At 41.6% G+C, this 23,921-nt stretch overlaps 1 protein-coding gene and 2 long non-coding RNA genes across 9 annotated transcripts in view; 1 reads left to right on the plus strand and 2 right to left on the minus strand.

Moving 5' to 3' along the window:
• Positions 1–1,267: 1,267 nt before the first annotated feature.
• On the minus strand, positions 1,268–3,763 carry LOC127484216 (uncharacterized). Its single transcript, XR_011382381.1, has 3 exons — positions 3,536–3,763; positions 2,155–2,286; positions 1,268–1,480 (listed from the first exon to the last, which is right to left on the minus strand). It is a non-coding gene; the product is annotated as an uncharacterized lncRNA (long non-coding RNA).
• LOC138845350 (uncharacterized) lies at positions 3,719–12,011 on the plus strand. The gene is made up of 2 exons (XR_011382382.1): positions 3,719–3,998; positions 9,515–12,011. It is a non-coding gene; the product is annotated as an uncharacterized lncRNA (long non-coding RNA).
• STAMBPL1 (STAM binding protein like 1) overlaps positions 7,290–23,921 on the minus strand; it is a 58,714-nt gene continuing 42,082 nt past the window's right edge. For 6 of the 7 annotated variants that reach the window (XM_070057643.1, XM_002718497.4, XM_051823927.2 and 3 more), the window contains exons 4-11: positions 23,500–23,575; positions 21,684–21,779; positions 19,308–19,665; positions 17,395–17,519; positions 14,982–15,119; positions 10,009–10,121; positions 9,275–9,374; positions 7,290–7,616 (exon numbers count right to left, since the gene is read on the minus strand). In XM_070057643.1, coding sequence (XP_069913744.1) covers positions 7,560–7,616; positions 9,275–9,374; positions 10,009–10,121; positions 14,982–15,119; positions 17,395–17,519; positions 19,308–19,665; positions 21,684–21,779; positions 23,500–23,575 — 1,063 coding nt within the window. In that variant the 3' untranslated portion in view covers positions 7,290–7,559. The remainder of the gene's footprint in view (positions 7,617–9,274; positions 9,375–10,008; positions 10,122–14,981; positions 15,120–17,394; positions 17,520–19,307; positions 19,666–21,683; positions 21,780–23,499; positions 23,576–23,921) is intronic. The other variant, XM_051823929.2, reaches the window with a different exon arrangement.

Raw genomic sequence — 23,921 nt, forward strand, 5'->3', positions numbered from 1 at the left:
CCAGCTCTCTGCTATGGCCTGGGAAAGCAGTAGAAGATGGCCCAAGTCCTTGGGTCCCTGCACCCACATGGGAGACCTGGAAGAAGCTCCTGGCTCCTGGCTTCGGATTGGCGCAGCTCCAGCTGCTGCAGCCATCTGGGGAATGAACCATCAGACGGAAGGCCTCTCTCTCTCTCTCTGCCTCTCCTCTCTCTGTGTAACTCTGACTTTCAAATAAGTAAATCTTAAAAAAAAAAAAAAAAAAAGAAGTATTGATAAGGTTGTAGAAGAATCGGAACCTTTGTACTTGGCAGGCAGGAACGTAAAATGGTTCAGCTGCTACAGAAAACAGGAGATCCTGCAAAAGGTTAAATACAGTTACCATATGGCCCTGTAATTCCATTTCTAGGTATACATTCAAAAGACTTGAAAGCAAATACTAAAATGATTACGTGTTTATGTTTGTTTATAGCACTCCTATTTATGTCCATCAGCTGACAAATGGACAAGCACAATGTGATATCTACATGTAATGGGGCATTAGCCATAAAAAAGAATATAGGACCGACACATACTACAACTTGGGAGAATCTTCAAAAACCTATGCTAAGAGAAAGATACCAGACAACATGGGTCACATATTGTGTGATTCCATTTTCATGAAATATCCAGGATACTGTAGATAAATAAATCCTTAGTGATAGAATGCAGAGTCATGGCTGTCCAGGGCTAGGAGTAGAGAGTGGAACAGGGAGAAAGCGCTTAATGAGTAAAGGATTTTCTTCTGCAGTGATGGACATGTCTTAGAACTAGATAGAAGCTGTGTTTCCAACAACACTGTGGATTTACTACATGCCACCAAACTGTCCATTTTATTTATTTTGCAAAGATTCATTGTATTGGAAAGGCAGAGCAACAGACAGGGAGGGAGAAACAGAGAAAGAGATCTTCCATCCTCTGGTTCATTTCCCAAATGATTGCAGCAGCCAGCTCTGTGTCAGGCTGAAGCCTGGAGCTAGAAACCACATCTTGGTCTCTTCAGTGGGTGGCAGTGGCCCAAGAACTTTGGCCCTCATCACCCAAGGCACAGTCAGCAGGAACGTGGATCAGAAGCCACAATCTGAACAAGCACTCCAATACAGGGTGCTGGAATCCCAAGTGGTTGTTTAACCTGCTGTACTACAACACCGGCCTCATAAATTGTTCATTCTAAAATGATTAATTTTACACTATGTGAATTTTACTTCAACAAATAATGTTTTAAATTAAAAAAATACAAAATAATACATTTCCCTGGAAATAAGTGCCAAATTTTATTGCTGAAAGGAGTCTTCTAAATCACTTAGTTCACAAATCATTTCTGTAGGTAAGGTCACTAAATTTCCCACAGGAACAGAGCAGGTATCTTCCAGTTGTTTGTTTTTCTCTCCTTGTTCATTGGCCTTTACATGGGAAGGGAACATAACTCATTTTTTGGAGCCATTTGCCAACACATTATCTCCTAGAAAAATACAGAGAGGAAATTTTGAATGTTGTCTTCAGACTTGGGAATATGGATTCACCATTCACTCCACTGGGACATCCAGGACCACCCAATGACTAATCTGAGTAAAATAGCTTTGGTTTTTCACTCTCAACTCTGTTTACCTTAGATTGGTAAACAATTCTGCTTGATGAACAGGGAAACTCTAATTTTTTCCATTTGGGTTTAGAAGGTCTCATGCCCTGGATAGTGCCAAGCCATTTACTTCAAAAGAAAACTTTCGATAAGGCCAGTCTGCAAGACTCAGCCTATCTGCCCTCCCCTGGGGTCCTTCTCTGTTTTTCTCTCATTCTCTGTTCGTCCTACCCCCACTCTGAGTTCTGACAAGCCACAGTGACACACCATGAGAGGATAATAAACTTCCTTCCTAAATTGTGTTCCCTCTCCCGGATTTCTTCATGTTTTCCATTTCTCTGGCTTTTCTTTGGTTATTCAAACATATTCAGGAATATAGTTTTTATAAATTCCTTTAAATGTAAAAATAGCGCTGGGCATTTGGTGCGCAGTTAAGTCTTCATTTGGGACACCTGCATCCCATATTGGAGTGCCTGATTTAAGTCCTGGCTCTGCTTCTGATTCAGCCTCCTGCTAATGTGCACACTTTGGAGACAGCAGGTGATGGCTCAACTAACCGAGTCTCTGCCACCCCCAAGAGAGACTGAAATGGAGCTCCAGGCTCCTGACTTCAGCATGGTCCAGTCTCAGCTGATGCAGGCATTTGAGGATTGAACCAGCAGATGGAGGATCTCTGTATGTCTCTCTGCCTTTTAAATAAAAGGAAAAGAAATAATTAACTATAAAAGTATTATAACATTTATTACATTATAATCATAAAGCAACATTATCAAAATATATAACTTTCATTTTAAAAAACCTTTTCTTCCAAGAAGACTGTTCTTCCATAAGTTGAAATGTATTACCTAGTGTGACTTAATCAATTGGCAGTTCTTTTTGAAAATTGTATTTTAATGAATAATTCCTAAAATCTATTTGAAGGTAGTTTCAAAACTAGGTCAGAGGAATACAATAACTAATCACATTCTCATATAATAATACAATTAAAAATTTGTATTTATTTATTTGAAGGCAAAGAGAAAGATAGTGAGGCGGGGAGTGGAGAGAGAGGAGAGGGAGAATCTTCCATCTCCTGGTTGACTCCCCATATCTCTGCAACAGTCAGTGCTACCCCAGATAAAAGCCAAACTCAATCTGGGTCTCCCATGTGAGAGGACTCAAGCATTTACAAAGACCCAAGCACTTGAGCCATTATCTCCTGCGTCCCAGTGTACTCATTAGCAAGGAGCCACGGAGTGGAGCTGGGACTTGAACCCAGACATTCACACATGCCATGCCAGTGTCCAGGACAGTGTCTTAACCACCCTGCCAAATGCCTGCCCCAGGTACTTTCTTAAACATCATAATCGTGGTATCTAGGGACATGGGTAGCAGAGCCTCTCTATGGTAGTGCAAACGGACAAGCAAGTTTTAGGCACTGCCTTGCTATGAACTATCATTCGTGTGCTGAAGCCTAATCCCCAGAGGGAGGAGGTCATTAGGTTCCTGAGGGAAGAGCCTCCTAGTGGGAACAGTGTCCTTAGAGATGTGAGAGGGACAGTCACTCTCCTCCACGTGAGGATGGGGCAAGAAAGTGAGCTGACCACGCTGTCTCCTTGATCACGGACCTGTGAGATATAAATGCTGTGTTGTTCAAGCGGCCCAGTTTACTTTGTTTTTGCAATTGCAGCCCAAACTAAGCACTTTTTAAAAAATAATGCCTTCTGGAATATCAGCATGGTGAATTTCTACGTGAATCTCTAGGTGATTTGCCATCAGTATGGTGAACCCCTAAATAACATTTTTGCCAGTTGTCTGCAAGAAAAATATATTCTTGCCTTGTGAGCAGTCAAGATACCAGAAAAGGAAACAGGTTTCTTAAAGGGACAGAGAAGAAGTCTACGCATAGTTGTTATCTCGCAATAACTGACAGGTCAAATTCTTGTAACAAAGGCTTACAATGTTGTCCTCAACCACTGCAAAATACACAGTGTTTCTCAGGACTCCTCTTCACAGAAGACGTTCTCTTGCCAGGTTTCTCCAAGAAATACCACGGCCGAAACATCTGCTTTCCACATCCGCACCCCTTCAGCTGGATTCGCAACAGAAACTTCCATGTAAGGTCAGAGTTATAGCAACGAAGTCTTCACACAACTCAAGTGGCTGCAACATGCAATGAACTGGGAGGAAAAAGCTGAACTAATTTTAGGATAGGGCCTCAAAAAAACAGGCCAACTTTCTACAAGCAAAATCCTACTACACAGAAACCAGGAGCAATGGCAGAGGCTGAGAATAATACAAACACTCCGCGTCGCTCTTCTGCAGTTGACACGGTCTAGGAAGAAGAGAATGATTCCCACCATGCACCAGGACAAGCAAAGCCATTTCCAACTGAGCCTGGGAGGAAAAAGCAGCAACTTCTGTGAGTATCTGCTGAGAACTGCACTAGTTTGTTGGGGCCACCCTAACAGAGCAGCAGACACAGAAATCTGTTTTCTCACTATTATAGAGGCTGGAGGTCTGACATCAAGGTGACGGGCAGTGTCACTCTCTTCTGAGGCCTCTCCTTTCAGCCAGTGCTTGGCCATCTTCTCCCGGTGTCTGCAAATGGCCTTTCCTCCCTGTGTCTCTATTCCAATCTCTTCTTATAAGGATGTCATCACATTGCATTAGGGTCCCTCTAGTGGCCTTATTTTAAGTTAATGATCTCTTTAAATAGTTATATCCTGGGACACTGGGGGTTTAGGGTTTCAACATATTTTTTTTAGAAGATTTATTTCATTTATTTGAAAGACAGAATTACAGAGAGAGGTAGAGACAGAGAGAGAGGTCTTCCATCCACTGGTTCACTCCCCAGATGACCGCAATGGCTGGAGTTGTGCCGATCTGAAGCCAGGAGCCAGGAGCTTCTTCTGGATCTCCCATGTGGGTGTAAGGGCCCAGGGACTTGGTCCATCTTCTACTACTTTCCCAGGCCACAGCAGAGAGCTTGACTGGAAGAGGAGCAGCTGGGACTAGAATCGGCACCCATATGGGATGCTGGTGCTTCAGGCCAGGATGTTAACCCACTGCGCCACAGTGCCAGCCCCTCAACATAGGTTTTGAGTTGACACAATTCAACCCATAACAAAAATGTGCCAGATGCCAGGCACTGTACCAACAGAATAGTGTTAAAAACCTGAAAAAGCACAAGCAGTGAACTTTCTTGGCTTTAAGAGGTATGGAAGTGGCAAAGGGGGCTCCAGGACTGACTCACACTTCAAAGGGGAAGCTGTTGCACCTGCTATGACAGACCTCTGCCAGAAGGGTCCCCCAAGAACATGTTGGTCAAGGACATGCTCAGGTACCTGCAGCCCTCCAGGTTGGCCAGCCTGGGCTCAACTTCCCGGTCAGTCTACTGCTAGATGATGTTTCCACATTTCTGTTGGTTCTAAATTTTCTTGGGAAGTGCTGGATAACTGGGTTTGTATTTAGCCATTAAAAAAATTATATGCTGGGGCCAGCGCTGTGGTGCAGAGGGTTAATGCCCTGGCCTGAAGTGGTAGTATCCCATATGGATGCCGGTTCGAGACCTGGCTGCTCCACTTCCGATCTAGCTCTCTGCTATGGCCTGGGAAAGCAGTAGAAGATGGCCCAAGTCCTTGGGCCCCTGCACCCATGTGTGAGACCCAGAAGAAGCTCCTGGCTCCTGGCTCCAGACTGGTGCAGCTCCAGCCGTTACGGCCAATTGGGGAGTGAACCATCGATGGAAGACCTCCCTCTCTCTTTCTCTGCCTCTCCTCTCTCTGTGTAACTCTGAATTTCAAATAAATAAATAAATCTTTAAAAAATTATATCTTGTTCAAAAATGACCTTCCAAACTTCACCTCCAACTTGAGGTATTGTCTCTCCTTGAAAGGAAGTAAAGTGTCAACTGTACCACCCTTGTTTAGGGGATACAACACACCATTTTAACTTAGAAAAGAGAATTCTCTTCTAATTCACTATTGAAAAGGGAACATAATTAGTTGTGTATACTCACAGCTTCTGTTTCCATTCTCTCTGAAAATCTCAGAAGCTAAACGTTCATGGCTCTCAGCTCAGTCCCTTCTATCTCCAAGCATCACTGAGTATGCACAGTTTTTCCATCAGACACCTCTCGATTTTCATCTAAGAAGATGAAGTTTATTACTGTATCTTGTAACTGCATACAGAAGATCTCACTCAACTCTCACCTAGATGGGAAAACCACTCAGTATACAGCACACTGGAAGGAAGGATGGATTAAATTGGTTTGGCCTCACTAGGGGAAAAATCTGCTGATCCAGGAAGAGATGGTTAGAGAAGGAAACTTAAACAGAAAAGAGGAGAACGCTAGACAAAAGTCAGACCCTAAAGGGACAAGAAGGAAACTGAAAGCTGATCCCAGGACAGCTGATGAAGGAGAGGGCAGCAGCTCAGGACTCCCACGGTGCCCGGGGACAATTTTTGCCAAGATTCAGGCTGTGCCTACAGCACCACTTCAGTCTTCAGTATCCTGCAGAATATTTCCATATTCTCAGAGTACTCGACAACACCGCTTCCAAGATTCTCCTCATATATATATATATATATATACACACACATATATATATAAAATATATATATAAAATATATAAATAAATATATAAAAATATATATATTTTATTTGACAGATAGAGTTAGACAGTGAGAGAGAGAGAGAGAGAGAGAGAAAGGTCTTCCTACCATTGGTTCATTCCCCAAATGGCTGCCATGGCCAGCGCTGTGTGGATCCGAAGCCAGGAGCCATGTGCTTCCTCCTGGTCTCCCATGCAGGTGCAGGGGCCCAAGCACTTGGGCCATCCTCCACTGCCTTCCCTGGCCACAGTAGAGAGCTGGACTGGAAGAGGAGCAACCAGGACTAGACCCCGGTGCCCATATGGGATGCCAGTGACGCAGGCCGAGGATTAACTAAGTGAGCCATGGCTTCAGCCCCTCTCCTCTTAAATATTTGATAGTGTCAGATTTCCATTGTCAGGTTGTCCCTACCAGTTCAACTTGTTCACAAGTCCCTATCTTCCTTTCCTTCTGTGATCTGTACCCTTTGCTTCAATACTTTTACTCTAGGTCCCAGTCACAAGTGCCATTCCAAGACTTAGTAATACCAGAACATTGTAGCTCTGTCACCCTGTTCAGTTGCAAACCTACTGTATTCCTATTCTTTGTGCAGCCAACTTCCATACAAATATAAAATTCTTAAGCACTCATTCCAATTACTTTGGCTAAGAATTATCAGTTATTTCCTAGGCTTCATTTCTTTTCCTTGTCCCCTCATTGATTTTCACAATAACAGGCTTTATACTTTTATCTGAGCCTTGTCTTATTCCTCTCTCAATTATCTCTGCTTCTAGTTTTTGTGACTCATCTGCTGCCCCAGGCCCTCTGACACCTGACCCCTGAGTCAAACCCTGCTGTTCCTATGATTCTCTGTGATTCACCGAGCCTGGGGTTTGTCAACACTGAAAGCACAGGATGGACTCCACCCACCACAGTCACTCCCTCCTCTCACCCAGGAAACTGCTTACCTTCTCACACAGGGAAAGGCTGTAGTAAGAACATCAGAATACCAGTATTCAGAGTTTCTTGCTTGGAAATACATTTTACATGAATGAACAAAAATACAGTGAAACATCTGAAGCTCCTAGACCATATGCAGAGACTTCTGTATCAGATATATGTTGTTTGCAGCACAATTTATTATCAGGTTGTAGGATTTGGGCACACTGATAGGTACTGATTTTATACCATGTGACCTCTCTTGAGACAGCGAAAGCCCAAAAGCAAACATCAAAATATGCAAGAGCAATAAATATCAAACTTTCTGATCTAAAAGGTATAAATATAAAATAGCAGTCATTTCTGGAAACATCTTAAGAAAATCCAGCAACCACATGTCCATGGGCAGGAGGAGTAGGGTGCTGATGGTGCTTATGTTCAGAACGTATCACCTCAGATCCAACACAATTATTTTGATGTCCTTTACCAGCACATGTTTGCATATCTAGGAAAGAAAAAAAAATGGTTTTACATAATAGTTTAAATATGATTCTCTTTAGGGAGGGAGCGTAGATTTCCTATTATATATTTTTTCTAATTTTAAACAGATTTCTAACCAGCACAAGTGTAGTCAACCTTTATTCATTTTCATTTTTTTTTTAAGATTTATTTTATTTATTTGAAAGTCAGAGTTACACAGAGAGATAGAGCCAGAGAGAGAGAGAGGTCTCTCATCTACTGCTTCACTCCTGAAATGGCCACAACTGCTAGAGCTGAGCAGATCTGAAGCCAGGAGCCAGGAGCTTCTTCCAGGTCTCCCACATGGGTACAGGGGCCCAAGAACTTGGGCCATCTTCTATTGCTTTCCCAGGCCATAGCAAAGCACTGGATTGGAAATGGAGTGGCCGGGACTTGAACCAGCGCCCTCACGGGACTTTAACCCAATGTACCAGTGCCAACCCCCTTTATTCGTTTTCTTTCTTTCTTTCTTCTTTTTTTTTTTTGGACAGGCAGAGTGGACAGTGAGAGAGAGAGACAGAGAGAAAGGTCTTCCATTTTGCTCTTGGTTCACCCTCCAATGGCCGCTGCGGCCAGCGCACCGCGCTGATCCAATGGCAAGAGCCAGGTACTTATCCTGGTCTCCCATGGGGTGCAGGGCCCAAGGACTTGGGCCATCCTCCACTGCACTCCCTGGCCACAGCAGAGAGCTGGCCTGGAAGAGGGGCAACCGGGACAGAATCTGGTGCCCCCACCGGGACTAGAACCTTGCGCTGCAAGGCAGAGGATTAGCCTAGTGAGCTGCGGCGCCGGCTTCCCTTTATTCATTTTCAACAAGAGAATACTTACTGAGGTTTCCAGGTAACTCCCATTTTAAATAAATTCTAACTTCAAAATATTAATGTTAAAGCCACAGAACCTCCAAGCAAACAGAAAAGGTATAGTTAGGGGCCAGCATTGTGACTCAATGGTTTAAGTCACTGCCTGCAATGCCAGCACTCCATATGAGTGATGGTTCTTCTGGCTGCTCAACTTCTCAGCCAGCTCCCCGCTAATCCTTCTGAAAAGAAAGCAGAAGATACCCAAGTGCTTGGGTGCCTGCCAACCATATGGGAGATCTGGATGGAGTTCCAGGATCCTGGCTTTGGCTTGGCTCTACCCCAGCCATTATAGCTATTTAGGAGTTGAACCAGTGGATGGAAGAACACACATATATACTCTCTCTGTGTAACTCTTTCAAATAAATAAATATTTTTAAAAATGTGGTTAAATGTTTCATTTGGGCTATCAAAACTAATCAAAAAGTATGATTTCAGTTTTCATTGAATCTTTATGAAAAATTAATTCTACTACATCAAGCACAAAGAATTCATGAGATATTCGTTATCATTTTCTCTAATAATTATTTGCTTCTTTGGGCTCTGTAGAAAACTTCAGTACCACATAACTATGTAAGGAGAAAGGTAACTTTATGCACAATCAACTTTACTACAGAAATACTGACATTTCCTTTGAAGTAAAATACTAGTGAGAATGCAGATACTACTCACAAAGAGTTATTAATTTCCTGAGAGTAAAACCCCATGTCAGACTGCTCCTCCTATAAAAGGGAGGGAGGCAGTAAAAAATAAGTATCTACAAGAATAAGTAGCTCTGTCTACTCACACTGAACAGCCTGGGGTCCTTGGTGTGTGGATGAAAGCCCTTCTTTTTACAAGCAGAAACCTCAAGCATGCCAGCATTGGTGAGCCTGAAGATGCCAGTGCTGCATTGCAGGGAGAAAGAAGGTGGAGAAATTAAGGGTCACCTGGGCTTCCCAGTGTACACATTCCTCAAATGGGATCAAGAATTTATAAACTAGGGCCTCACAGTGATTTTTATTAAAAACCAATCTTTTGATGACAGGTCTGGAAGACAGAAACCCAAAAGGAAGCATCATCTTGTCTCCAAGCACCTGCAGGACCATAGTAGGAAGGAGGCAGCTGAGCTATCATTGACGGACCACAGAGGAGGGGTTGAGACCCCCAGGGGAAATGACATAATTATTTCTAATTTTTCCAATAATGTCAATACTGTGTATAGCAACTGCAAATGTTTACTGAGTGCTTGCTGTGGTGCCAGGCCCTATGCTAAGCACTTATGTTATCTAACTTAATGTTCACATCAACCCAAGATGGACAGGTGTCAAGGAAGAGGATGCTGAGGATCGCAGTGGTCAAAGCATGAAGGTATATATGGCCGCTGGCACCACCCCTCTCCTTTTCTCAAGGACATCCTGTGCCTGCTGACCCAAGTGCTACAACCCAGTATATGGATGGGCGCTCATGAACCCTGCAAGGCTCATGAAGCCTTCCTTGGACCACCCTCCCCCAACCAACACCACCAACAGCTACACTTACTCATTATGCTTTGGTGAACAGACGATGGCAATAGCCTCTGGCAACATAAGCTGATAGGAACAGTGAGTGTGAAGATCAACGCTGGATAAGAATGCAGTTTGGGTGGGATGTGTCTACAGAGAGAAAAGAGCACACTCTTACTAGGGTAGCTGAGACTTAGCCAAGGACACAGTTCATTTTAAGACAAACGCCTATTTGTTTTTTTTTTTCTTTTACCATCACTCATCATGGTTAAATAATGATTTAAAAAAATATTTTGCTGCCATATTCCTTCCCTTTATGCATTTCCATTTGCGTCTTTGAATAACTATGACTGGAGAAGAGGTTCCTAGAAGCTTCACTGTACTTTCTTCTTGTTGCAAAATAAAGAACCGGAAACTGATTTGCCACAGACTTTAAACAGATGTTCATTTAATCATAACAACACATCTATGTGATACTAAGTTTATGATCTCAGCTTTACATCCAAGGATGCATGGTCAGACAGCTGATAAGGAGCAGAGGTCTGATTTGAAACCTGGAATGGAGATACCCATATACAAAACCATAGACAGGAAAATCAAGTTGTCACTAAATACATCACATCATTGCGTACCCTTCTGTGGACTGTCATTCATCATAAATGGGAAAAAACGAGTCTCTTGAGTTGTTGAAGGTGTGTGGAACTCATCTTGCACAGTAACTAAATGATCACATGCTGAGCAAGATTGGGGAGATTATCAATGAAATGAAATCTTTCAAGTTTCTGGCTACATACAACCTTGTTTAGGAGAGGTAAATTAGAAGTTCAAATTGAACAAGAAAACTGCATGCATATAGAGTGAATTAAAAATTCACATTAAACCTTAAATGGCGATGTGGCTGTTTTAACCATGAAACAAAGATCATTGTTACAGTCTGGATCCCAGCTCCATTACTCACTAGTTATGTGACATTGAAATTATTTAACATTTTCTTGCCCATTTCATTGTTTGTAAAACAGGCATAATATTCATTTTCTTCATGGGATTGTTAAGAAGATTAAATGGGACAATTCATGCAAAATTCTCAGAACAGCACCTAAGGAATCAGTCATTAGCTGTTTTTCTTGCTGTTGTTATTTTACTATTATCATTATTAACTAAAAGGCATAACAGGAAAATGCCTTTACACACATTTGTGGTTGTTGGAGAAATGTAACTGGTTTCTAGTTCCTTTAACAGAACAAAGCCAACATTAGCTGATTACTTACAGAAAGACATATGTTCTGCTATGAAAAAATAATTCTTGGTCTATAAAGACTTACATCAACAGAAGAATGGAAATTATCCTAACTTTGAAAGCCCAAATCTTTAGTAGGGGTGCAGGTAGAAGTGTCTGACAGCCTGTTGTCTCTCACAGAATATACACTCTTAGTAAAACAGAGCTTTCCATGTCTTGCTGAGAACGTACATTTTCAAAGGAACCACAGTACTGTGGAGGCAGCAAGCAGGTTGTCAAATAGACAAATCTCTCTGCTGTCAATTTATTGCAGACTGAATGCACACTGCATGATCTGAGCCTTGCATTTCTACCAAGAGAAATCACTTCCATTCTGATGAGGATAGCTTTCTGGCACTCCTCACTCTGGAAATAACGACGACGATGATGATGACGACGACGATGACGACGACGACGACAACAACGTTAGATACCACTGACTGCAACTGAATAATGGATCAGACACTGAACTAAATCACTTTATGTGAATTTTATCATTGAAGTCTCACAACAACAAGATGACCTTGGAGGTATTACACCCTCATCTACAGATGAGAAAACGCAAGTAGGCAGGAAGGAGAGTAAGTCATTTGCTGAAGCTCATACAGCAAGTCACACCAAGAAGCTTAAATTCAAATCCAGGTCTCTGATTTGATTCAGATCTTCTTCCCTATGATTAACTCAACTCTAAATGTAGCAGCTCTGGAATTCGTTGCTATTATTATGCTCAATTAAAAAATCACCTCTAAAACTCATTATAACCATTGAAATGTTAAGCTTGTTTTATTTTCATTGAATCATAACAATTTTATACAATGAAGTAAATTCAGCAGAAAGCAAGTCCTGGGATTCTAAAATTATGTCAAAATTGTTATTTAAATAAATTCATTATTTCATGCATTTTATATACAGAAGGTCATTAAGGAAAACTAGTTTCTAATTTGGGAAATGTTTTATAAGATAAAGTAACACTGACTTATCAAGCAGCTGTGTAATTTCCAGAGCTGTCATTCTTAGTTTATGTTACCACATCTTTGATATAATTTGTTTTGCTTTAAAAGATATTCTTGTGGGGCCGGTATTGTGGCAGAATAAGCTGCTACCTGCAATACCAGCATCCCATATAGGTGCCAGTTTGAGTCCCGGTTGCTCCACTTCTGATCCAGTTCCTTGCTATTGTGCCTGGGAAAGCAGTGCAGGATGGCCCTTAGGTCCCTGCCAACCATGTGGGAAACCCAGATGGAGTTTCAGGCTTCTGGCTTTGGCCTGGCCCACCCTAGGGCTATTGCAGCCATCTAGGGAATGAACCAGCTGATGGAAGATATTTGTCTCTCTTTCTCTCCCTCTCTCTCTAATTCTACCTTTCAAAAAAATAAAGTAAATCTTTTTAAAACATATATTCTTGTTACAGGTCCCATGTTAAGCTAAATAATGCCTTTAACATACAGCAATTTTGAAACATACAGTAAGGCATATTATTTACTGTTAGGTAAAGCAAATATTCATATCAATAGTTTAGAAAACTTCATTATACATGTAAATAATTTTTTGCATTTGAGAGGCAGTTTATACTTTTCAAAGGGCTTTCACACTTGTTATCTTGTTTACTGCTCACAAATCCTGGGAGGAGGGAAGACATTCATTAGCCTCACTCAGTGAGGTAAAATGAAAACAAGGTTAGGAATCCCAAGAGCACAATACTCTTAAAATACATGATACCAAATGCTGTGTGTGTGTGTGTGTGTGCACTCTGCTTCTATCCAATGCTTCTCCATTAAGCATTTATCATTCTCTGGGAGCTCTCAGAGTCCCCAGCATACGCCCTGAAAATCCTGGCCTGCATCCCATGTGGGATGACATCAATATTTGCTATGGCGTGTCAGTGTTACCTCCAAAATTCATGTTGATGTATGCTCCACAATGTTACAGTATTTAGAGGTATGGCATTTCAGTGGTAATTAAACTGTGAGAGCTCCACCCCATGAATGGGATTAGTACTCTTATAAAAGAGCTCAAGGTTAAAGGGGGTGCATGCCCTCTTGCCTCTCTGCCTTCTGCCAGGTAAAACACAGCAACACGGCACCATTTTGGAAGCAGAGAGCAACCCTCACTGGATACCAATCCCATTGCTGGCATCTTTGACTTACCAACTCCAGAAGAGTAAGAAATACATTTCCATTCTTTACTACATTATCTAATGTCAGATATTTTATTAAAGAAGCACAAATGGGCCGACATCAACCTGGGTCCAACTTTATGAGATCAAATAGAAAATGTGTGCCCCAGATAGACTGAACCATTATAGGAAAAGTAAACCTTCATCACTAACAACAAAGCTGCAACTTTCCCGAGTCCCTAGAAAAACGGGTTAAGAAATTTGAACCTATCTCATTTAACATTCACTATTATAAGAAGTCTATTATTACAGTTCTCACTTCCTAGATGATAAAGTTGATGTTCAGTTTAATTTTAAATCTTGCTAATGTTCCTACAGCAAATTCTTGGCCTAGCCAAGAGGTAAACTGGTGTCTGACTTGTAAGCCCTTTTCTGCCCCTGTGATGTGTTGTTGGAACCAACTCTTTTTTTTTTATTTGAAAGATGGAGTTACAGAGAGAGGCAGAGACAGAGAGAGGTCTTCCAACCACTGGTTCACTCCCCAGATGGCCACAATGGCCGGAGCTGCGCCGATCCAAAGCCAGGAGCCAGGAGCTTCCTCCGGGTATCCCACGTGGGTGAAGAGGCCAGGCCATCTCCCACTGCTATCCCAAGCCATAGCTGAGAGCTGGATCAGAAGAAGAGCAGCCAGGACGAGAACCAGGGCCCATATGGGATGCCGGCACTTCAGGCCAGGGCTTTAACCCGTTGCCCCACAGCACCAGCTGGAACCAACTCTCTGTAGCGCTATCCCATTCCCCTACATTGCTACCTTTTATGCAATGATATATGTATAATCTTTGGCCTTCAGGGGTGAAGCAGGTTATGTATGCTATTTGTATACACAGACAGCTGTTTAAAAGAAACACCTTAAGGGGCAGCACTGTGATGCGGCTGGTTAAGCTGCCACTTGTGATACTAGATCCCGTATCCAAGTGCTGGTGCAAGTTCCAGTTGCTCTGTTTGTGATCAGCTTCCTTCTATGTGCCTGGGAAAGCAGCAGAAGGTGGCCCAAGTGCACGTACACCAGCTCCTGCCACCCAAGTGAGAAACCAGGGTGGAGTTCCTGGCTCCTGGCCTCGTCCAGATCTGGTTGTTGAAGGTATTTGGGGAGTGAACCAGAAGATAGGAAATCTCTCTCAATTTCTGTCTTTCCATCTCTCTCCCTCTCTCTGTCACTTCACCTTTCAAATAAATAAAATTTAAAAAAAGAAACATCTTCAGAAATTTCTTTAAAAATCTTAATTAGACTTACAGTAAAGGGAAAGAGGACCTTAATATAGTAAAACCAGTAACATCTGTCCAAGCCTCCAGCAGACTATGTAAAATCATCCACATAATTTTCAAATGTTTCTCTTAGCTTTGGATGGTACTAAGAAAGCATAAGATATGCCTCTACAAACTCAAATCTGTCCAATTTAGACACTGCCTAACATTGAAGTAAATGCTTTAATGTGATTACACTTAGGACACTTGAAAAAGTTAAAAACAAGAAATTATTTAAAGTAAGCTAAATTTCTTCAAAGAGGAAAAAAGCACATGTACAAAAATCACCTGAAACCCAAAAGGTCAAACGTACATGGATCCATCCCAGAGTGAGAAGGTCGTACTGATCCTGAACACTGAATAATTCTTCGACATTCTCCATGTCGCAATAGTCTGGCCCTGCAGACTGCTTTGGCACAATTACATGTGTAATCGTAAATTCATTATGTGTCTAAAAACAAACAGCAGAAAGAACAGGAAACATACAACAGGGGGGAAAAATGAAGTTCAATGTTTTACTACAAGACTGACAGTAGCCCAACCACACTCATTATCATCACTCCCCACCCCCCCACACACCCATCACAGTTCAATATCATTTTATTCAACACTAACATCTCAAATATAAAAAGGTATTATTTGTCAAATATTTGAGAATCAATTGTTTGGAGCTTGAAACCTATCTTGCAAAAGAAATCCAATCATAAATAGGAATTAGAATCTGTAGGGGGAGAGATGGAACTTTAGTTAACAAATAAAGCCATGACATATTAGATCTATAATGGAAAAGAGGCGAACGAAACCGCAGCCATTGCTTGGGAAGGAGAGAGAGTCATTAAATAATTCTGTGGTGAGGCCAGCGATGTGGCACAGTAGGTTAAGCCTTCGGCTGTGGAACCAACATCCCATATAGGTGCTAGTTTGTCCTGGCTGCTCCACTTCCGATCCAGCTCCCTGCAAATGGCCTGGGAAAGCAGCAGAAGACAGCTCAAGTGCTTGGGCCCCTGCACCCACATGGGAGACCTGGAAGAATCTCCTGGCTCCTGGCTTCGGAATGGCCCAGCTCCGGCCATTGCAGCCATCTGGGGAGTGAACTAGTGGATGGAAGATCTCTGTCTCTCCCTCTCTCTGCCTATAACTCTGCCTCTCAAATAAATAAATAAATAAATAAATAACACTTTTTTAAAAAAAATTGTGTGGTGCTACTGAAGGGCATCTGTAAGGGTTGTGGAGGTTGATGATCTTGTTTTCATTAATTATATTTAATTTCACTTCAACTCTTAATTAACTTTCTTCTAATATGAGAAGAATTCACTAGGCTCTTCCACAATGCAGATAATGTTTAGTGTCTGCAACCAGATAGAGAAAGGAAAATCAAATTACTCCACTGACATAAAAGATAAGAACTGAAGGGAAGAGGACTGTAAAGTGATCTTCAGTGAGAGGTTAGGGTGAAGCAGTCTTCCCCCAGGACAGGCTCACCTTGCCCGCCCTGCCCCACACCATCCTCTCTCCAGCCCCAGGGACTTCCTGAAAACAGGGCACTGCTCCCTATGCCTCGAGGGCAACTCTTCCTTCCACCCTCCTCTCTTTCAGGCTGCTTTATGTGTTCTTCAGGCCTAACTTAAACACCAGTTCTCAGGGAACTTCTGGCCCCTTCTAGCCCCCACCCTCAGACCTGGTTAGGCTTCCCAGTTACACATTCCCATGATACCTTGTACTTCCAGTGAGAGCACTCAGATAAACTTACAATTAACCTGTCTGGTTCTGGAAAAGACAAGCACCAGGTAAGCACCATCTGGCAAGGACTAGGGCTGTTGCAGGCGACGGAATGCCAACACCCAGCACAGTGCCCACGCATGCTCAGTGAATGCTTGTCTGATGAATAACGGGATCAGACTAAATCTGCCCTATGAGGTGGGGGAGGAAGCGTCAACAGCACACTGACTCCTGTAGGGCATTGAAGGTGACTGAAGGGGGAACCATTCTCCTTCACCTGTCACCTCTCTCTTGAAGGGGAGATGGTGATGAAATGCTGGAATACAACAGCAGATGTAATGAATAAAACATATTGTTCAAGCTAAATGTTGAGGACTGAAAATGTGCCTGGACTCTGAAAAACAGATACCCAAAAAGACTTGAGAGGGCACCTCCAAAGAAACACAGTCATCTGCTTCAGGGAGGAAATTGCATGAATCTTCTGCCTTTGACCTCTATCTTTCATACTACACTTCTGATGTCATCTTCCATAATTAACTGCGATCTGTGCTTACAGATTTTAGTTTACTGAGATATTGCTTTACCCTAAAGAAAACAACAAAACCCTAGTTTTATTGCATGGGATATCTGAAAAAGGATGGTAAAATGATACTTGTCACAGGTAAAAATAGGCAGGAAGTTAGTTATAGGAATGTCTGTGAAACTAACAATTACAACAGCACTTGATTTAACACAACAGAGGGATTTAAAAAGAAGATCTGTAATTTACCATTTTTCTAAACAAAGATGTAATCTATTGTTTGATTGACTCTTTAAAACAAATTTTTATAATGTCCTTGAAATTTTGCAAATCCCTTTTAGAGGAATAATTTTGTTCATTGTGACCATAATTTTATTAATCTATGTAAAATTAATTTCAGGATATTTGTAACTCTCAGCATGCTTTTCTTCCACTTGGTCTATCACAAGAAAGCTAATGCTCTTAAGACAGATGAAAAGGCCCATACCAGCTTTCCACAGAGGATGCCGCAGGTTTCTATGCCTCGCATGGTATTGGATTCTGCCAGCTGCAGAAATTTATGGCAAAGATCTCTTGATAAAACTACACATCGCAGCCCTTCAACGACTAAATCTAAGAAACAGAGAAAGGAGAAGACAGAAAATAAACTTTATAGCCTCTCTATAAAAACTGTTTTCAGCAGGCAATTGCAGTTAGATATAAATTCTTAACATGAAATCATAAAGAGGATAAAAACACATTTTGTGGAGTGGGAGTCTGATGCAGCAGTTAGGACACCTGTGTCCTGTATCAGGGTGCCTGGGTTCAAGCACCGGCTCTGGCTTCTGATTCCAGCTTCCTGCTAATGCACACCCTGGGAGGCAGCAGGTGAAGGCTTAAGTACCTGGGTCCCTGCCATCCACATGTGAGACCTGGAATGAATTCCTGGCTCCTGCTTTGGTCTGGCTCAAGCATGGCTACTGCAGGCATTTAGGGAATGATCCAGCCCATCAGAGCTCTCTGTGTGTTTCTTTTCCGCTCAAATAAACTAAATAAATAATTTTTCAAAAATATATTTTGTACAATTATTTCATAAAGAAACTAGAAAATGCAAGCATGCTTATGTTTGTACCTTGCATCAACTATTTACATGTGTGTGTATGCTTTCTTTTGTCATGAAGCAAATATACTCTTAAATATATAGGCTTACAGAATGCATTTCATATCCAGGAAAACATGGGGTATTCTTTATTGATTCTACCATTGTTACTTTTATCATTATGAAAGTCGGTGGCCAGCATATAAAAGCACAAAAGTTTTTGGAAATAAGAAGTAACTTATAAAATGGCTACTCAATGTAACTGTTTTAAAATAAATGAGAACACAAATTCCATCTGACAGTGTCTGGCAGGAATAAACCCCTTTTTGATCTAAGAAACTTACCAGCACTAATCCAGCAACAACACTGAGGAGCATAACTAGTGTATAAGATTCTCTCAGTCCAAGATAACGCTAAATACACTGAGCATAAACCTTTTATTGCTGGGCAAAGGTCTGGACAATTTTCTCAACATCTCTCAGCTCCAGGGTAAGTATTCACCTTTAAGATCTACGTGTTTATTGGTTAAAACACATGTAAGAAGAGCAAAGTAAAGTTGCTTGGCATTCTTCTCATTCAAAATCTCTATTGAGTGACAAAATACAGTTCTATTTATTATAGGGTCTCTGCACTAGCAGAGACAAATCATACTTCCTGAATGTTAAGGTTGTATGAAGGGATTCAAAATGTTCATGGAAAAATGCAATTAAAAGTATGAGTTAGGATGGACACTAGGTAGAGTAGTGAAGTCACCACTTGAGATGCCAGCATCATTATGGCAGAGTGCCTGGCTCAAGTCTCAACTACTCCACTTCCAATCAGTGTCCTGCTAATGTGCAGCCTAGGAGGCAGCAGATGATGGATGAAATACTTGGATCTCTGCCACCCACATGAGAACCCTGGACTGAGTTCTGGGCTCCCAGCTTTGGCCTGGTCCAGTTCTGGCTGTTCTGGGCATTTGGAAAGGGAGCCAGAAGATGGAAAAATCTCTCTCTCTCTTTCTCTTCTTTCTCTTTTCTGCCTTTCAAATCAAACAAGAAATGTTGAGCGTATTCTATGCAGAAAATTGACATAAAAGTATAGTTTTTCAAAATATGTTTTTTTCCATGTATTATGAAAAAAATTGCCCCAAAATAAACCTCGTGGGGTGCCTTCATTTACAGTTATAGCCAGAGTCCAGGAAGGGTAGCTCTGCGGTTCACACCATGTGTAAGGCAGGGGTCTTCAACAGTTAACAATGGAATGAGGAAAGCTGTGATGCTACAGAAAGACCCTCCCATCAGATGGGCCAGAGTCCTGCAGGGGTGCATGCCATCACTTACTCTGCACGGCACTTAGAGTAGCAGCTGGCTTTAAGGCCCGGTTCACTGGAGGAGAGTGGCTAGCAATACTGGTTGCATCGCTTTTATTCGGCTGATCTGCAAATATGTTCAGCAAGGAATTGTTCTGGTGCGTGGAAAAGCAGGACAAAGCACTCCCATCAATCTGCTCTGACAGCGCCGGGCTCTCCTGGCTTCGCATCTGACCCCGGGCTAACTCTTGCTTCTTGAGCTGATCTTCAAAAAACAGAAACTGCTCCGATTCCAGCTGCTGCTGGCGCATCTGAGCAATCCGCTTCCTCTCCGCCTCTATCAATCTCTGATGCTCCAGTTTTTTGAGAATTTCAGCTTTGTATTTGTTCTAAAAAATGTGATTGCCAGAAGAAAAGGTTAGTTTCCAAGGCAAACATGTCAAACTGGAATCAGATACTTTCAGTCTTCCAGCAGACAGACGGACAGATACTGCAATACGCCCACAGGGACACTCATCAAACAGCATGGAAAATACACAGCACTGCAGCAAAACACCCTTCATCTGATTAAGACAGCAGTTCCAAGTCTCCCCATGTTAAACCAGAGAAAGACAGGGCAGTCAGGTTCCCTCCATTCCTCCTGCATTTCTAAATGTTAGAAAATCACAGTCAGAGTGGCTGACCAGACCACATGGATCAAACTATCTCACCTGCCTACTACACCGTCCAATACAGTAGCCACATGTGGCTGTTTACATTTAGATGAATTAAAATTAAATAAAATCAGATGTTCAGTTCCTCAACCAGTACTTACATGTAGCAATGCTGCTATATTGGAAAGGGCCACATGGAACATTTCTATCATGATGGGAATTTCTATTGGACAGTGCTGCCCTAGAACCTTTTGTATTTTGACTCTAGAACTCAGACTCTATTGGAACTTGATGGAGAAGGGGAAATCACCAAGAAATGGTTCTCCAAATGTGTTCCAACCATCTCTTTCCTGACCAGCCATCCCCTAACTAGTCGATCCCAAGCTTCCCAGTCCTAACAAGATATCCAGGTATTATGAGGAGAGTGGATATAAAATTTTCCTAAGCTCCCCAAAGATCCCTACTGAAAAGTGGGGTGGTGTAGGTGACACAGTTTGCAGCAGCACGTTTGCAAACACAGGAATCATCCCGGGGTTCTGTTAACAGTTGCAAATTCTGACTTCACAGGTCTGCAGTGGGCTCTCGGCTCCTGCAACAACTTCCATACAACGCCGGTGCTGTCCGCAGTAAGGCTTTCAGGCACCTCTGCTCCTCTCTTCCAGGCATTGTGGCTGCCACGGAGCTCTCTACAGAGGATGCAGCAGACATAGCCTGCAGCAGCTGCTGAGGCTGTTATCCCAGAGAGATCCAGAAGGGGGAGAAAGAAGAGGAAGGGAAACCTGAGCAGGTTTTTTTCTCCCTAACTTTGCCTTAGCCTCCAAGACCATTTTTATCACTCCCATTTCAGATCAACCCATTAATATGTACAATTTGGAGAAAACTTTGATTTTTATATTCCTTCTACCACCCAGTACAAAGCAACACTCAAAGCACTCTTACAGCTATGCCCAAAGAAAATCAAGAAGCTCGATGACCATTTTTAGAGCTCATGACATCGGACATAAATAAAAGTCAGTGAAAATGGAAACTTCAAATCAAATAAATGAACAGAATAGGCACAAAACAACATTTATAATGATGATATAAAATGAATAATTCACATTTTGACTTGAGTATTCCACAGATTAATTTCTTCTGTCAATTCCTTACTGTCTCTTAGACATCATTATCATCTTATTCTTTTTTAAACATTTTTTAAAAATATTTATTTATTTATTATTTGAAAGGCAGAGTTGCAGAGAGACAGAGGCAGAGACAGAAGTCTTCTATCTACTGTGTCACTCCCCTCTTCCCCTCTGTGGCTCTGACTTTCAAATAAATAAATAAAATATTTAAAAACATAACAAGTAAATCTTTTTTTAAAAAAGAGGAAAATTCACATTTTCAAAGCCTACATCAGAAATCATTCGGTGTTCCCTCTACCTCCTACTGTCTCCATTCATCTGGCAAAGAGCAGCCATCTGGCTCAAGGTTACATGAGCATGAATTGTTCAAAAAGTTCTATTTAAATCCCTATAGGAAGTCTATTTTCTAACACACTGCTTTATTGGATGTTGTAGGGAAATAAAAATACCACATCTTTGTTGCAAATACTTAACCTGGGTATGAACATGAATTTTTTATTCGTTTCATATCACTGCATCTTTAATTTTTAATTTAAATGCATAGACATTTGAGAAACTCATATAAAAATGAAATTCAAAAAATATTTGCACAGAAAACAGTCATGAAATAGGTATATCAATTGAACTTACTTTGCTTTGCAAATATTCTTGATATTCTACATTATATTTCTTTAAAAGGTCCTTTTTCAATTCATCTGTCCTTGGGAATGCAATCTCCTTCAGTTTCTTTTAAAGATATATATGTACAGATTGATTAGTGGGATTTTCAGTATACTCTTTCAGATCATCAGCTGAGAAAGAAAAACAGCTGGTATGCATATTAGAAATCAAGTCATGAGTAACCAAAGATGATGGCAGAAAGCAAACCTCCCTCTTCTCGAGGGCTCAAAATTACAACTTTTCAGTAGAGAAGGAAAAAAAAAAAAAACCCTTTTGTAGGACCCATGTTGACTGCACTGATGAGTTAAGCATTGTGTCTGGACAGGTCCCCCACATTTGGGTGGTAGGTTTGTAACTGCACACTATGTGGGACACCAACAACGCAGCCCTGGGTGAGAAGGAATATTAGAGGCTGTACAGTGGGGAAGGATTCCCAAAACGCTAGGCTGTGCACACAGTCAAGGCCTTCTTATAAAAGTGCAGATTCTCAGAGCTAGTCCCACATCTGCAGAGAACGAGTCAGGGGACCCAGCTCTCAAAAAACTCCCCCAGGGATTCTTAATGGCAGGAAAATCGGGGAAACTTGATTTGGTCCAACTACCACCATCCTCTTCAGAGGTGAGAACACAAAAGCCTATGCAGAGCCTGAGAGCCTTGCTAGCAGCATACACCTAACTGGTAGCCCCCTGAGGACAGAACCCATGTCACCTGCCTCTAGCCTGTGTCTTCCACCACATTCCTGTCATTCATTCCATCCATTCATTCAACAAGAATAAATGTGGGAAAGCCATATGCTTCAGAGAATTTTTGTCCTGTGCTAAAAATAAGAAATGCTCTAAATTATAGTAAAAGAGTCTCACTGGCAGTCAGGGCATAACTCTCTAAAGTTGAATGAACAAGAGAATTGAGGGAAAATGCCATACAAACACATAATGACTGTTGCTTCAACTAAGTGGACATAGAAATTTAAAAAATATAGATAACCAAGGTGAGAAAATCTTGAGTTTTATTTTCAGGAAGCCTTGGTCCTGGCAGGACTGGTAAGAGAGCTTCTATTTCACCATAGAATAAAATACTTTTCAAACATTCCTTAAAATCTCATGCTCTGATTGGCTTTATATATGCTGTTTCATCTTCCTTCGTGCAAAATCAACTGGAGCTGTTTAAGTCAAATAAATGGAAGCATTTTTTAAATTTGTTTAAAGGGACATATTCTCAGCTAGAGATGTCGGAGACTACCCAACAAATGCTGATGAAATAAATGCATCACAACAATCGCTCTTTTTCCTGCAAAGTATTCCAGGAAGATCACCCCCTCAACACCTTATCGATAAACCCAATACTCTAACAGGGTAGATAGCTAGAACTCTGCGGCTGCCTTAACAATCAACACTGATTCTCAATAGTTATAGAGCGGCAGGGGCTGTAAGGAGAATCAAAACCAAAGTGTCCACCTTCAGCAAGTGCAGAGAAACACACAGTTATTCTGTTCACCTCTGGAAGGAATGATAAACTGATTCCCCAGCACACCAAGGTGGCTGAGCACATTCCTAACAGCTTTCTTCCCCAACGCCCACACCCCCAGCATCAATTAGACACCCCATACTGGCTCAGTAGTGATCATTCCATGTCTAAGAAGAAATTGAAACACTGTGGCTAATGGAATGAGTTTCTTGTACTCAAACTCTCAAGAGGAAGAACTAGAGGTAAAAGGGAAGAAGGGTGAATCAATACTATGTACTTAGGAAGCACTGGATCCCACAGCAGGAATTCAACCCCACAATACCTTCATAATATCCTGCTTTTCCGGGACTGCACATTGCTGGTAATCTCGGTGGCTAGGAAGCTTTTCTACAAACAAGCTACAGAAAGGAAAAAAACCCATATCTTTAGCATTATTTGACAGCAAGCACTCAATGATAGTTTCTAATATAACAATGACTACCATTTTCAACAAAGACATGTTCAATACTGCATTATTTAACATAATCTTTATCTGCCTTCTCACTGAAAGTTGACACAAGAAGTATTATTTTGGCACTACAACACAGTTAAGCTCTGCAAACCTAAGTACTAAAGCTAGCAAGGTTAAGGTCAGGATATTTCCTAAACAAACCAAGTCACTGGTCTTTCTCAGGCCCTATGTGCTTAACCCACTCAGACAAAACCATTACCTTACTTAACATATGCTGCTATAACACGATAACA

This window comes from Oryctolagus cuniculus, chromosome 15 (genome assembly GCF_964237555.1).
Source record: "Oryctolagus cuniculus chromosome 15, mOryCun1.1, whole genome shotgun sequence".
Classification (NCBI taxonomy): Eukaryota; Metazoa; Chordata; class Mammalia; order Lagomorpha; family Leporidae; genus Oryctolagus; species Oryctolagus cuniculus.